This window comes from Megascapheus bottae, chromosome 35 (genome assembly GCF_031878675.1).
Source record: "Megascapheus bottae isolate mThoBot1 chromosome 35, mThoBot2.hap1, whole genome shotgun sequence".
Classification (NCBI taxonomy): Eukaryota; Metazoa; Chordata; class Mammalia; order Rodentia; family Geomyidae; genus Megascapheus; species Megascapheus bottae.
In genome coordinates this window covers 321,727-336,387 of record NC_143543.1, presented here as the reverse complement: position 1 = coordinate 336,387, position 14,661 = coordinate 321,727, and the positions used below count along the sequence as shown (strand labels likewise).

At 48.5% G+C, this 14,661-nt stretch overlaps 1 protein-coding gene across 2 annotated transcripts in view; it reads left to right on the top strand.

Annotated features, from left to right (window-relative positions):
* Window positions 1-14,661, top strand: part of Lrp6 (LDL receptor related protein 6) — a 79,662-nt gene that overhangs the window by 39,742 nt on the left and 25,259 nt on the right. For both annotated transcript variants that reach the window (XM_090324490.1, XM_090324489.1), the window contains exons 10-16: window positions 293-519; window positions 3,425-3,609; window positions 4,009-4,335; window positions 7,637-7,839; window positions 8,481-8,692; window positions 9,899-10,089; window positions 12,279-12,488. In XM_090324490.1, coding sequence (XP_090180616.1) covers window positions 293-519; window positions 3,425-3,609; window positions 4,009-4,335; window positions 7,637-7,839; window positions 8,481-8,692; window positions 9,899-10,089; window positions 12,279-12,488 — 1,555 coding nt within the window. The remainder of the gene's footprint in view (window positions 1-292; window positions 520-3,424; window positions 3,610-4,008; window positions 4,336-7,636; window positions 7,840-8,480; window positions 8,693-9,898; window positions 10,090-12,278; window positions 12,489-14,661) is intronic.

Below are 14,661 nucleotides of genomic sequence, written 5' to 3'. Positions count from 1 at the left end.
TGCCCCGGGTGAGGCTGGATTAGGTGTGAACCACTGGAGTTGAGGGGACTAAAGTGGTATGCCACCACCACACCTCCCACTCGGTGGACACAGTTTGATTCCCCATCAGTTCCAGTATTCCTCTTCAAAGTGGCAGTGAACTCACCACTGCACCTATTAGAGATTAATACCAGTTTTCTTCTGTCCTTGAAAACTTGGTGTCTGGATTGTGTTCCTGTGTGAAGTTTGCCTCTTAGTGCTTCTCCCAGCACTAACCAGCTAGGCCTTCTTTCTGTGTTCTGTGCTTCTGCAGACCATCAGCAGGGCCTTTATGAATGGCAGCGCACTGGAGCATGTGGTGGAGTTTGGCCTTGACTATCCAGAGGGCATGGCAGTGGACTGGCTCGGGAAGAACTTGTACTGGGCAGACACGGGGACCAATCGAATCGAGGTGTCCAAGTTGGACGGGCAGCACCGACAAGTTCTGGTGTGGAAAGACCTGGACAGCCCCAGAGCTCTGGCCTTGGACCCTGCGGAAGGGTGGGTGGCTTTCTTTGTGTGTTCTGAACAAGCAGGTTTTGTGTGTGTGTGTGTGTGTGTGTGTGTGGTTGTTTTTGTTTTTTTGCCACTCCTAGACTTGAGCTCAGGGCCTGAGCACTGCCCTTGAACTTTCTCAAGGCTAGAGCTCTACCACGTGAGCCTCAGTACCACTTCCGGCTTGTTTCTATGTATGTGGTACCGAGGAATCGAACCCGGGTCTTTGTGCATGCTAGGCAAACACTCTACCACTAGGCCACGCTCCTGGCCCTGCAAGCAGAGTTTTTAAGTCTCCTCATCCTGAACTCGCTTGCTACCCACCCTAGGCAGGCCATGTTCCAAACTGCTTCAGTAAACCCACAGAAACAGTGACTGCTCAGAAACAGCAGCAGACTTTCCCACAGTGTCAGTACTAGCATCCAGAAAGCATATGTGGAAAATCCCAGAAACAAAGAAGCCAAACAGTAGTTTTTTGTTTGTTTGTTTTGTGAGTCCTGGGGCTTGAACTCAAGGTCTGGGCACTGGCCTTGGGCTTTCTCAAGGCTAGCGCTCTGCCACTTGAGCCACAGTGCCACTTCCAGCTTTTTTTCCGTGTATGTGGTACTGCTGAATGGAATCCCGGTTTTTGTGCATGCTAGGCAAGTACTCTACCACCAGGCCACGCTCCTGGCCCCTTAAAGAGGTTTTATAGACGTATATTACTAGACTTTTTTTCTCCCAAATTTATTAGTTGCTACTGAGTTTGGCCTTTACCTGGGTCAAGTTGATAAGTTATACCGAATTACAGGTGGGTATAGGAAGAGCCCAAGAGCCTGCACTGATACATGAAACTAGCTGGATGGTTAGGTTTATCGCCGTGGCACAAAAGGCAAGCTGAGTTATTTACAGCAGCCCTTGTTTTTCAAGATTGGGTGGTCCTTAGAGAAATCAGCATATTTCAGATAGCAGGGAGACATCTGAGCAATGAAGGAAAGCACTTTTATAGAAGAAGTCAGCCCTGTGAACATAGCAGCACTGCCACCTCTGTCTCGGAAGTGGCTCCACGGAGTCACCACGGTGACCCCATGATTAGCTATTGACCGGTCTTATCAAAGACAGCTTCTCTGCTTTGACACTGTGGTGAGGTGAGGTCCCTGCTCTGAGCATTAGTGGAAGTCCAGAGTTCTTACCGAGGGCTCCAGTATACGTTAGATAAGTTTAGAAGCCCTTCGTTCTCATTAAGACTCTAGTGTAAGTTGTTGCTGGCGAGTGTGGAACTTCTCTCACAGTTGTTCTCTTTGCTCTTGTGTGCACATGCTTGTCAGCTGACAAGTGCAGTGTAAGCAAAGCCTGGGATGCCTTCCATTTTCAGGAAAGCATGTTCATACGTAGCTGAGCCAGCCCTTCGTGTTCAGTGTGAAGTGCATGTTTGTCCATGGTGTTTTGGGAGAGAGCTGGCGCATAGGAGTGCTTTCCCTGAGCCATGTGCAGTGTCTCCAAAACTAGTTGAATTGAAAGGCACTTGGCTCGAGGACTGGGTTCAAGTCACGGAACTGGTTTAGAAACATGAGACGAGTCCTTCACGTTTCCCTAGTGCTTCTGCTTCCCCATTTCTGCAATGCAGGGCATGGGGCCTCCATGACTCATCTCCCGGGGTCCTGTTAGTGGGGCCATGGCCCTGCTGACCTAGCAGGGAGCCTGGGTGCAGTGCATGCCCGTGCAGCCCTCTTCCTGCTGTGTTATGCCCCCATGCGCCCCTCTTGCCATTGCGGTGTGTCCCTGTGTGCTCTGTCACCACTGCAGGCCCCCCCCCACTGGTGCAGTACATTCCCGAGGACTGCTTGGGCTGTGCTTTAGACATCAGCCTAAGGACATTGCTGCTTTTCATTTGGGTTTGCTCGTGTAGCATGTTTGGTTTTTCCCCCCATATATTTTTATTGTAATTAATAGAAGGGTTACACTGTATTCACCAGATAGAAAGTGCATTACTTCACGTACATTGATTCCCTTTCTCATGTCTTGGTCCCCATTTCCCTCCCCCACCCTACCCCTCATCTTGTGCTCCCCCTTCCCTATCCAATTTCAAATAACCAAATATGCATATTACAATATATCAGACAACAAGGTGAAATACTGTAACAATATGAGATAACCAAGGGACAGCAAAAGAGATGAGGGACAACATAGTACATTAAGGACAACAGTCACTCGTTAAATGGCTTTTGTTTCTATATCCTGGAGGTCCTTTCATTTAGGGTCATACTGTATGGCCTTATGTATCTTAAGTTTTGTTCTATTGTAAATCTCTGCTAGGAGAGCCCAAGGTTTCTACTGATTATGACAAATGAGGGAAACCATTGAGCCTATGTTCTTTGAGTCTGGCTTACGTGACTTAATATGATTTTTTCTAAGTCTTTCCATTTCCTTACAAATGGGGCGATGTCGTTCTTTCTGACAGCAGCATAGAATTCCATGGTGTATAAATACCACATCTTGTTAATCCACTCATCAACTGAGGGGCATCTTTCTGGACGATTAGGTAAATGCCAAGTAGTGGAATTGCTGGCAAGCATGTTTTGATGACACAAGTTCAAAGTAAGTCCAGTATTTTCCATATTTAAGTACTGTTCAAATTTGCAGACCAGGACTTGATCCTTTGCTGTTGAATAAGTTTCATAAATGCTGGTGCACACTGAAGAAACCATTGGTTTGTGTTCATTCCCTGGATCTGAATGGAACAAGTTCATTGGAAAGGCTGAGACCCATATCTGCTTTTGAGATGAGAAAATTGAGTTCGTTGGAAGTGACAGCCTGATCTTGTTTTCCCCATTTGCTTGAGTGGCCAAATGTATTTTCAGTTAATTCTGCACGAGTGTAGGCCCATCAAAATGGGCCGCTCACTGAATGTTTCCATGGCTTCTTCCCTCAGATTTATGTACTGGACTGAATGGGGTGGGAAGCCTAAGATAGACAGAGCCGCCATGGATGGAGGTGAACGAACCACCTTGGTTCCTAACGTGGGGCGGGCAAATGGCCTGACCATCGATTACGCCAAGCGACGGCTCTACTGGACGGACTTGGACACCAACTTAATAGAGTCTTCAAATATGCTTGGTAAGCTCTGCTGCAGTGCTCCCAGCGCATGCTCTCTATGCCGAGGAAAGATTCCAAGAGCAGCCGTAGAAGCTGGCTACTGCTAACCGCAGCCATGTCTACTTCCTGGAAAGAAAACCTCGTCCTGTTGTTGGTTCTGTAGTCGCTAGATAGTTATCTTTGTGGGAGGTGGTCATAAAGCCCCAGCCCCTGGCGTTGAAAGCAGCAGCGGCAGTGGCGGCAGCCGTGCCTGATGGGCAGTCCAGGGATAGTTTCCTAGGACCGGTCTTGGTATTAGAATTGTTTTTAAACGATCTGCTGTGTTTTAAATCAGCTGCAGACGTAGCGCTTTCTGTTGAGACGCTGTGTCTTCACATTCACTCCCCTGCCTCTCCTCTGTCTGCTGACTTTTGAAAACAGGGCTCAACCGGGAAGTGATCGCAGATGACTTGCCTCACCCTTTTGGCTTAACTCAGTACCAAGACTACATCTACTGGACGGACTGGAGCCGGCGCAGCATCGAGCGTGCCAACAAGACCAGTGGCCAGAACCGCACGGTCATCCAGGGCCACCTGGACTACGTGATGGACATCCTCGTCTTCCACTCCTCCCGGCAGGCCGGCTGGAACGAGTGCGCCTCCAGCAACGGGCACTGCTCCCACCTCTGCTTGGCCGTGCCCGTGGGGGGGTTCGTCTGTGGGTGCCCCGCCCACTACTCCCTGAACCCCGACAACAGGACGTGCAGCGGTGAGCTGCACCCCTCTCCCATCACATAACAAGAGGAAGCCTCGATTTGAGTGCTTCTGTTTGGGTTTTCTAGAGTGAAAAGTTGTGGAAGTCCAGTGCTGATTGGTCAGTTAAAAGGAGGGGTGCTAATTATTGTCACTTACTTGATGATAATAACGTGATGTTGCAGAAATCAGGGCCAGCCAGCCAGTGTCACAGAAAAGAATGGTGTTTTTACATAGTTTTATTTATTCACTATGAACATTGAAAACTAGTCTCCTGTGGTTTGAAATGCACAGACCAGGCCGGATAGAACCACTTACGTGGGTCTGAGGCCAGACAGGACACACCAATGTAGAGGATGTCTAACCAGAAGTAGGTGGACGGGGAAGCAGGGTGCACATGCACCAAAGCCAGTGAATGTGTGCTACTGCATGCCAGTTCTGTTACCACACCTGCTCATCCAGCGGTGAATCTGGATTTTGGGGAGGGGGGTGATATACAGCAGCTTTATGTTAAATGTGGCATATAGTTTGCATTAAACATAAACAGTGGGCCAGGAGCATGGCCTAGTGGTAGAGTGCTTGCCTCGCATGCACGAAGCCCTGGGTTCGATTCCTCAGTACCACATACACAGAACAAGCTTGGAAGTGGTGCTGTTGCTCAGCTGGTAGAGTACTTGCTTTGAGAAAGCCCAAGGTTAGTGCCCAGGCCCTGAAGGCCCAGGACTGGCCAACACGAAGGAACACTGTTGTTAACAAGGCAGCGCTATTGTTGTGGGGAGAGGTAGGACATGACCTTAGAAGACCTGTCCTAGTAGAGACTGCAGATGGGTAGGTATGACTAAAACAGAACTGGAGGTCAGAGCGAGAAGATTCCCAGCAGACATAGTAACGTAGTACGCTGATGTAGTAAAGATGAGGGGAAGCCAGGAAGCTGTTGTGTCTGGGAACACAGGTTTGGTGCTCAAGTATGGCCTGTACTCCAGTCTATGTCCCAGTGCACTATCGTGCCCGCTGGGCCTAGCCAGGAGCAACACCTCCCTTTAACACAGGTGCCTTTAAGACCACCAGACAGCTCCCCTGCCCCTCCAACCTCCGCATGCAGAAAGCCAGGTGAGAGAGACCGGTTTGAGATAAGGTAGTGTAGATTCAGACATATTGTTGACTGTAAATAAATACCTTCCTCAGAATACTGGGCCATTTGGTAGGTTTGAAACAAGCCTACATTGGAGCCACATTGTTTCTGTCCAATCCTGTGTGGTGGGACCCTGTGTCCCAAGTCTTTTTTTCTTTTGCAAGTTCTGGGGCTTGAACTCGGGGTCTGAGCATTGTCCTTGGGCTTTCTCAAGGCTAGTGGTCTGCCACTTGAGCCACAGCACCACTTCCACCTTTTTCTATGTAGGTGGTACTGAAGAATCAAACCCGGATCTTCGAGCATGCTAGGCAAGCACTCTACCACTAGGCCACACTCCTGGCCCCCAAGTCTTAGTTTAAATCTTATATACATTTCTAGAAACACAAGCTTTTGTACCAACTGTGGAATCTTATTGCAGGTTTAAGCTGACTTGAGAAAAATGATATCCAATAAAATGTAGTAAGAGTCCAATATGTATACAATTAATTACACTCTAGAAAGGAAAACTTGAGGACTAAAATTTCAGGGTCTTCTAATCTCACTGTATGTATGTATGTATGCATGTCTGTCTTGGGATAAGTGGTGCTTACAAATTAGTCTTAATTTTTTTTTTTTAACTAAGAAAATAGTACTATAGGGCCAGGACTTTGGCCTAGTGGTTAAAGTGCTTGCCTAGCATGCATGAAGACCCAGGTTCGATTCCTCGGTACCACATATATTAAAAAAAAAAAAAAAGCCGGAAGTGGTGCTGAGGCTCAAGTGGTAGAGCTCTAGCCTTGAGAAAGTCCAAGGACAGTGCTCAGGCCCTGAGCTCAAGCCCAGGACTGGCAAAAAAAAAAAAAAAAAGAAAAAAAAAGAAAATAGTACTATCAAAATATAATTCTTCAAGAAAATTAATTCTAGCCAATGATTAGATCCTTTCTAAATCCTCCAATCCTCCACTCTGGATTTAGCTAAGAAGAACTTGAAGTCAATTAGAATTTCTTTTCCTTTTCTCCTTCCTTCCTTCCTTCCTTCCTTCCTTCCTTCCTTCCTTCCTTCCTTCTTTCCTTCCTTCATCATAGGGTTTGAACTCTGGGCCTGGGCACTGTCCCTGAGCTCTTCAGCTCAAGGCTACTGCCCTACCCCTGGAGCCACAGCCCCACTTCCCATTTTCTAGTGGTTAATTGGAGATAAGAGTCTCATGTTCTTTAGAGCCCAGGCTGGCTTTGAACCACGATCCTCAGATCTCAGCCTCCTGAGTAGCTAGGATTACAGGAGTGAGCCACCATGCTCAGCTGTCAAGCAGAATTTCAGTGCTATATTTACCAAGCTTCTTAGTGCATGCCTGTGAGTTCCTTTAGGATGTATGCATCTGAGTGTAAAACCCAGGGATCGCAGGAGTGGAGCTCTGATGAAGCCCAAATTTTGGCTTGGCTATTTATATTTCTGTTCCTGAGAAAGACATGATTGTGCTGGACTTAATGATGGAGTACCACGGGAAATAGCGTATAATTATGGAATTTAAGACATAGACAGTCGTTTCCTTTATTGGCTGTTTTGCTTTCTGTGGTTTCAGTGACCTGCAGTCAACCTTCATATTAAGGGAAAATTCCAGATATAATGCCTTTTTTTTTTGTCAGTAGTGGGGTTTGAACTCAGGGCCTGGGTGCTGTCCCTGAACTCTTTGCTCAGAGCAAGCCCTCTACTACTTGAGCCACGGTTACACTTCGGGCTCTTTAGTGGTTCCTTGGAGATCTGAGTCTCACAGGCTTTCCTGCCCTGGCTGGCGTCCAGCCGTGGTCCTCAGAGTTGAGTCTCTTGAGTAGCTGGGATGACGGGTGTGAGCCACTGGCGCCCAGCTAGCTGGGGATCTGCTGCATCTGTTAGGAGCTGTGAATTTTTACCTTTTCTCTGATGGTGCAACTGCCATATGCACATGAAGCACAGTCTATTAAGTCTGCTATGGAATACTGCAAGACGGAAGCAAGTAGGTTAGTTCTGCCATGGGGCGAGTCTTCTGACTGGTTTGGCAGCTGGCGGGCTGTTGGGTGCCACTCTGCAGAGAGTCTTTAGAGGCACGCTGAAGGAAGGGGAGGTCTGCCCAGGCCTTGTGAGCTGCACGCAGCAGCCCGATCCAGTTCTGAAAGAGTGCTCCAGGACTCGAGCCCGTCTGTTTCAAAATCCCATCTTTGCTTTCCCGCAGCCCCCACCACCTTCCTGCTCTTCAGTCAGAAGAGTGCCATCAACCGCATGGTGATTGACGAGCAGCAGAGCCCTGACATCACGCTCCCCATCCACAGCCTGCGCAGCGTCCGGGCCGTTGACTACGACCCCCTGGACAAGCAGCTCTACTGGATTGACGCGCGGCAGAACGTGATTCGGAAGGCACAAGAAGATGGCAGCCAGGTGGTATGGGGCTCCGCTTACGACGGTGTGTCTGAGGGTGCCGACTGAGGCCCAGGAGCGAGTAGCTTTCCACTCCAGAGGAGGGGTTGAGGGGAAATGAGAGATGGAGCAGGCTTGTGTGCAGATGACTTCATCGCTGCCACTGTCTTTCCAGAGTCAGACGTTTTGAAGTCAACTAGGCCTTTGTTCTGATCCCTGTTCTATTACTGCAGTTGAGCCTTCAGCTTTGAGGACTGCAGAGCACAGATCCCTTACCTGTTCTATGGTAGGGAATTCACAAAAATAAGTTACATAACTACTTGTTTATTGCTTAGGAGGTTCAAAAATAAAACAGGACAATCTCGGTAAAACCATCCCTGGTGGCTTACACTTGCCATCCCAGCTAGTCAGGGAGCTAGGGATTGTGGTTCAAAGCCAGCCAGGGCCGCAAAGTCTACAGGACTCTTATCTGCACCTCACCACCCCAAAGCAGGAAGTAGTAGAGTGCTAGCTATGAGTAGAAAAGTTCAGGGACAGCGTCCAGGCCCTGGGTTCAAGGAAAATGGGAATGGAAATCCTTCACTGGTAAAAGCATTGGGCATGCCCCTACAGCTGTCTGGTATGGAGTCTGACTTCGCTGCTGTGTGTGCTTCTTTCTTTAGGGCTTCACGGTGGTGGTGAGCTCCGCTTCCAGTCAGAACCTAGAAATACAGCCCTATGACCTCAGCATTGACATTTACAGCCGCTATATCTACTGGACTTGTGAGGCTGCCAATGTCATCACTGTGACAAGACTGGACGGGAGGTCCATTGGGGTGGTGCTGAAAGGCGAGCAGGACAGACCTCGAGCCATTGTGGTGAACCCAGAGAAAGGGTACGTCACCAGCCAGGACCCGCCCTTCTCATGGCTCTCGTGAACCTTCTCGTGGGTTTCTTCCCTGGGTTAATGCTGAACCCCACCCCTGTGTTGAGGGTGCTTCCTACTGCCCTGTCCCCTGTGACCCCCGGCCAGCACATTCTTCCCACTTTGCCTCACGTTTGACTGTTGACCACTTGCTGGGTCCTCTTACGAAGAAGGAACAGGTCTTCCTTCGTGGAGTTGAGGGCTTTGCGTCTCGTAAGCACTCAGTACTCACCAGCATCTGTGTGAGGGCCTTGGCATCTTACTGAAAGGGAGTTGCAGGAAGGGGTTGAAACCTGCAAATTTACAATAGACACCCATCACTCGCGTTTAGCTGTTGCACGGGTCAGATAAAAAGGAGCTTTTCTTACGGTCGCTGGTGGCTCACGCCTGTCATCCTAGCTACTCAGGAGGCTGAGATCTGAGGATTGCAATTCAAAGCCAGCCTGGGCAGCAAAGTCCAAGAGACTCTTTATCACCAGTGAACCACCAGAAAAGCAGAAGTGGGGCTGTGGCTCAAGTGGTAGAGTGCTAGCCTTCAGCTGAAGAGCTCCAGGCCCAGAGTTCAAGCTCCAGAACCAGCCGAAGGGGGCAGGGACAAAAAAAACAGGGAGCTTCTCTGGCTACTGACTTTTGATTGTTCTGAAGTTGTGCCTGAGTCTAGCACTGTCCTGTTGCTCCATAAAAGTTAGCTTCCAGGCAGGGAGTGTGGCCCAGTAGGCTTCATGGTAGAGTGCTTGCCTAGGATGCACAAAGACCTGGGTTCAATCCCTCGTTGCCACATTCATGGGCAAACCCAGAAGTGGTGCTGTGGCCCAAGTGGTAGAGTGCTTGAGAACCCACAAGGACAGTGCTCAGGCCCTGAAGGTTCAAGCCCCAGAACTGGCAAATAAAAATAAAAGTTACACTTCTGTAGTTGCCACACTCTGGGTTTGGGGCTGAGGTTGGAGGACTGCACATTTGTGGAGTCTGAGCTACATAGATTGTCTCAGTCAGGGAAAAGAGCAAAATGGAAATCTCTGCTTCTTGGTTGGTGGTATTACAGTCTTGGACGAGCTCCACCACAACACCACCTGTTACCGAGCTGCACCCCTGCCCTCCCTGCCTTCGTCAGAGTCCGTAACGAGGAGCTGTGTGGTCTTCTCTCTTCGGTAACACTGGTTTCTCTAATCTTTTCAGGTATATGTACTTTACCAATCTCCAGGAAAGATCCCCCAAAATCGAGCGGGCTGCTCTGGACGGAACGGAGCGGGAGGTTCTCTTTTTCAGTGGCTTGAGCAAACCCATTGCTTTGGCTCTCGACAGCAGGCTGGGCAAGCTCTTTTGGGCTGATTCAGATCTTCGGAGAATCGAAAGCAGTGACCTGTCAGGTACCCAAGAAGTGACGTGTGTGCCTCGCCCAAACCGTTCTCATGTTTCTTGTCTTGGGTTATTCCATTTTAACTGCAGTGGCAAGTTGGTTAGAGAAGAGCCTTCAGCAGTCAGCACCATCACTCCCTCCGTCATCTAAGCGTCCACCAGTGTTCTTGATCTGTAAACGACATGCTTCTAGTGTGCTTTTCTCCTCCCCCCCTCTGCTGTCCCACTCATGTGGCCTGAATTCTAGCTTGTGATTGGTCTCTGCCTTGCCCATTGCTCCCTCTCGGCATTTACAAGTAGACACTTTTAACAAACACGAACGTTTTCCCATCCGTGGTATCCAGTATCCCTGCTTTAAAGAGTCGTTTAGTTTCCAAACCTGCTGGGAAATGGTGGCATTGTGCACGTCACCATCTTGAGTCATTACCCACCGTTGACAAACCCACCGCTCCCTGTACAGTCCTTGCTCCTTAGGTGCACTTTACTTATTTCTCTGTAGTCCTCTGCCTGTAGTCCTGTCTCTGATGTCCAGATAGTCGCAACAGCCCCACTATTGTCAAGGGAAATGACATTAAAATAACACACTGTTCATATTTGGTTGTGTGGCGGAAAGTATAATAAAGCTGATTATTATACCCAGCACTGGCCAGAAGGATCACATTTTCGTGTGCTTCTGTAGAAATGGAAATTGGTAAAACATTTATAGAGGGAAATTTGCCAGTAACAAGTATTTCTTGGATGGCTGCCTTAGAGAAACAGTAACATGTTCAGGTAGATGAGGTATAAAGTCACGCATACGCTTTGTAGTCTACTGTCTGTGTGCACAATACCAGTGCTGTTCTAAAGAACTAGATAGGTCTCATGTAGTGACACAGTAGGAGGATTTTTTTGGGGGGGGGTTTCATGGGGTCTGAACTCTGGCCTGGGCGCTGTCCCTGAGCTCTTCAGCTCAAGGCTACCGCCCTACGCCTTCAGCCACAGCCCCACTTCCGGTTTTCCAGTGGTTGATTGGAGATTAGAGTGTCTCATTCTTCAGTGCCCAGGCTGGCTTTGAATTGTGATCCTCAGATCTCAGCCTCCTGAATAGCAGAGATGACAGGTGTGAGCCACCAGTGCCCGGCTTCGGAGGGGGATTTTTAAGACTGTGATTCGGGTGTATGGAGGCCATTAGATCTGCATATGGATACGGACTGGACAGCCATGGTGTTCTGTGTAATAGTACTGGATCCTGATCTAGGCTTAGATTCAGGTCTGAGGCTGGAAGCACGTGCACACACGCGCTGTGCATTGGCAGGTGTGTCTGATGGGTAGTCAGCCTACCTGTGGTGATGAAGCACTGGTGCCCTCGGTTGGCCTGCCCTGGGTGCTGCCTGAGCAGCCTAGGCCTTTGTGGTTCTGGGTGGTGCTGGAGCTTTGTTTCCAGCAGCAGCACCCTGTCGTCATTAGGAGGCGCACTCCTGAACACCCTCTCCACCTGGACTCACCAGTACAATGCCTGCCTTGGAACTTTCCTTGGATTCTCAAACTAGAAGCTTATTACCTTACAAGCTTTTTTCCCGAAAGCGTTCTACACTGTCCGGGGACTCTTGTGAAGTTAGGAAAGGAGGAGGCATCTGTGAGTGGAGGGATGCAGACTCTGCCCACTGGGTGAAGGCCCCTTCTTTTGGAGTAAGACAGCCTGCCTATTGGGAGACAGGACAGCTCCGGGGGTGTGTGGCAGAAATCACTCCTAAATGGAGGCCTACAGATCTATGATGACTGTGTGTCCTTGCAGAGCCATGGGTTGGGGGCTGACTGGGCTCTCCTCAGACACTCACATGCCCTCAGCAGCCGGTGCCAGGCTCAGAGCACCGGGCAGGGCTCCTGTTGCTTTGTCTGGAGAAAGCTTGGACCTCTCCTAACACATAGTGTGCGAAATCAGTGAAATCTGCTGTCCTGAGTTACCCCTCCCCGTCCCTCTCCCTCTGTGAGCTAGGGTATGTGCTATATATTGGCATGTGCTCAGTCTGGCATTGCTGCACTCAGATGTGTGTGGCTTACTCTGCTTTCTGGCACAGTGCCTTCCTTGAGTATGAAGTGCTAAGATAAAGTGCTTTCCTGTCTACAGAGGGAAGCTGGTCCCAGGGGGTGAACAGTTGTGAAGAAGTCACTGCAGGGGCGGTGACACATGAATGATGGCTGTCGAATGTCCCCTTCCCAGGTGCCAACAGGATAGTGCTGGAAGACTCCAACATCTTGCAGCCTGTGGGACTGACCGTGTTTGAAAACTGGCTCTATTGGATTGATAAGCAGCAACAAATGATTGAAAAAATTGACATGACGGGTCGGGAAGGCAGAACCAAAGTCCAGGCTCGGATTGCCCAGCTTAGTGCCATCCACGCCGTGAAGGAGCTGAACCTTCAGGAGTACAGTAAGTGCCCAGGACCACGCTCCCAGCTCCCCAGAGCTTGTGTCCGTGGTGTCCCCTTACTCCTTTTGTCTTCACGGTATTTGCAATAGGCTCTCAGTTTTGTCCTTATTTGAACTCTACTTAAGCATCTCACCTTAAAACAGGAGGGCGAGAGCTGGTACTGGTGGCTCATGCCTGTAATTCCAGTAGGAGAGAGGGCCGGTACTGGTGGCACATCCATACACAGGATTCTGAGGTACCAAGATTGTGGCCTGACACCAGTCTGGGCAGGAAAGCTTGCACTAGTTAATCATGGAGGGCGAGGCCGGAAGTGGAGCTGTGGCTCAAGAGGTAGAGTTGCCAGCTGTGATCAGAAATGCCCCCAGGACTGGCACACACGCATCCCAAAAAACCCAGGATGGTCTTATTAATAAATAAGGCATGGGGCCGGGAGTGTGGCCTAGTGGTAGAGTGCTCGCCTAGCATGCACGAAGACCCGGGTTTGATTCCTCGGTACCACATACGTAGCAAAAAGCCAGAAGTGGTGCTGAGGCTCAAGTGGTAGAACTCTAGCCTTGAGAAAGTCCAAGGACAGTGCTCAGGCCCTGAGCCCAAGCCCAGGACTGGCAAAAAATACATAAATAAGGCATGGTCTTATTAAAAATTGCTGGGGTGTGGATGTGCTCATCGGGTTCTACTCCCACCACCCCAAGAGTGACACTATCGGCTAGGAAAGTAAGGCTGCTTTCACTATCTCCTCCAAGACGCCGGCAGTAAAAAAGCAGCCTTCCTCCTTTCCCTCTGGAAACACCCCTGGAGTTTAAACAAAAGGAAAAATTACATTGTATGTCATGATGCGTATACTTACCATGGATTAACTGTGACCTTATGTAAAAGCAAAGCCAACTAAAAAATAGTGTTTGTACTTACATAAGACTTGAATCAGTACTTTTTTTTTTCCTTTAGCTAAAATCAGTTTCAGGTGAGAATCCTGTGGCTCACATCTGTAATCCTAGCTACTCAGGAAGCTGAGATCTGAGGATCACGGTTCAAAACCAGCCCGGGCAGGAAAGTCCATGAGACTCATTGCCAGTGAACTACCAGAAAACCGGAAGTGGTGCTATAATTCAAAATGGTAGAGCACCAGCTTTGAGCTGAAGAGCTCTAGGACAGCACCCTGGCCCTGAGTTCAAGCTCTATAACCAACCAAAAAATAAAATAATAATAATTTCAAACTTAGGTAAATTGACTCACATAGCTACACATGTATATGTGTGTGTAAAATGGAGGTGCCTGATATTCTTGGCTTAATTTCTTGTTAATACTTGTATCTCATTTGAAGACCCCACCACAGTCACTTTTTTTTTTTTTTTTTTTGCCAGTCTTGGGCTTGAGCTCAGGGCCTGAGCACTGTCCTTGGACTTTCTCAAGGCTAGAGCTCTACTGCTTGAGCTTTAGCACCACTTCTGGCTTTTTTCTATGTATATGGTACCGAGGAATCGAATCCGGGCCTTCATGCATGCTAGGCAAGCACTCTACCACTAGGCCAAACTCCCGGCCCCACAGTCACTTTTATAGGCCTTGCTGGTGTCAGCAGGTCTAATGTTAGTGGAGAACTCGAGAAGGTTATTCAAGCCCCTTACCTTGCCAGCTTAGTGCCTGCTAGTGAAATCTGCCAAAGGAAAATCTGGGGGCGTGGGTGTCACTGTGTCTAGCTCATGTGTCCATCCTTGCCCATGAATTAGCAGTCAGAGGCATTTGGAATGACAGAGTTAAAAGTTCGTTATTTTGTAACATATAATAATTCAGGCGGACATTTAATGCAAATCAGATAATAACATGGTAGCTGATTTGAGAATGCTTGTTTTTGTACAAAATTCAATAGGTATCTTCAGAATTGCAGGAGAGTATCTTTTTTCCCCTTTTAATAACAATGCATTTGATTTTATGTTTGGAAAACTTTCTGAAATTTGTAATAAGGAATAAGTTTATTTTTTTTAATGAAAAGTATCGTGAAATTCAAAGGTTGAGAAACCCTGCTATAGCTTGCATGTTCCATTCAAATAGTGTTGTCTTTGAATTTGAACCAGTCAACACAGCAGTCCAGAATCAGATAAAATTCACAGCAGTGATTTCACTTAGCCCAAATTCAGTGAAATAATAAAAGTGATGTTGCATGTTACTTTTTGCAGCT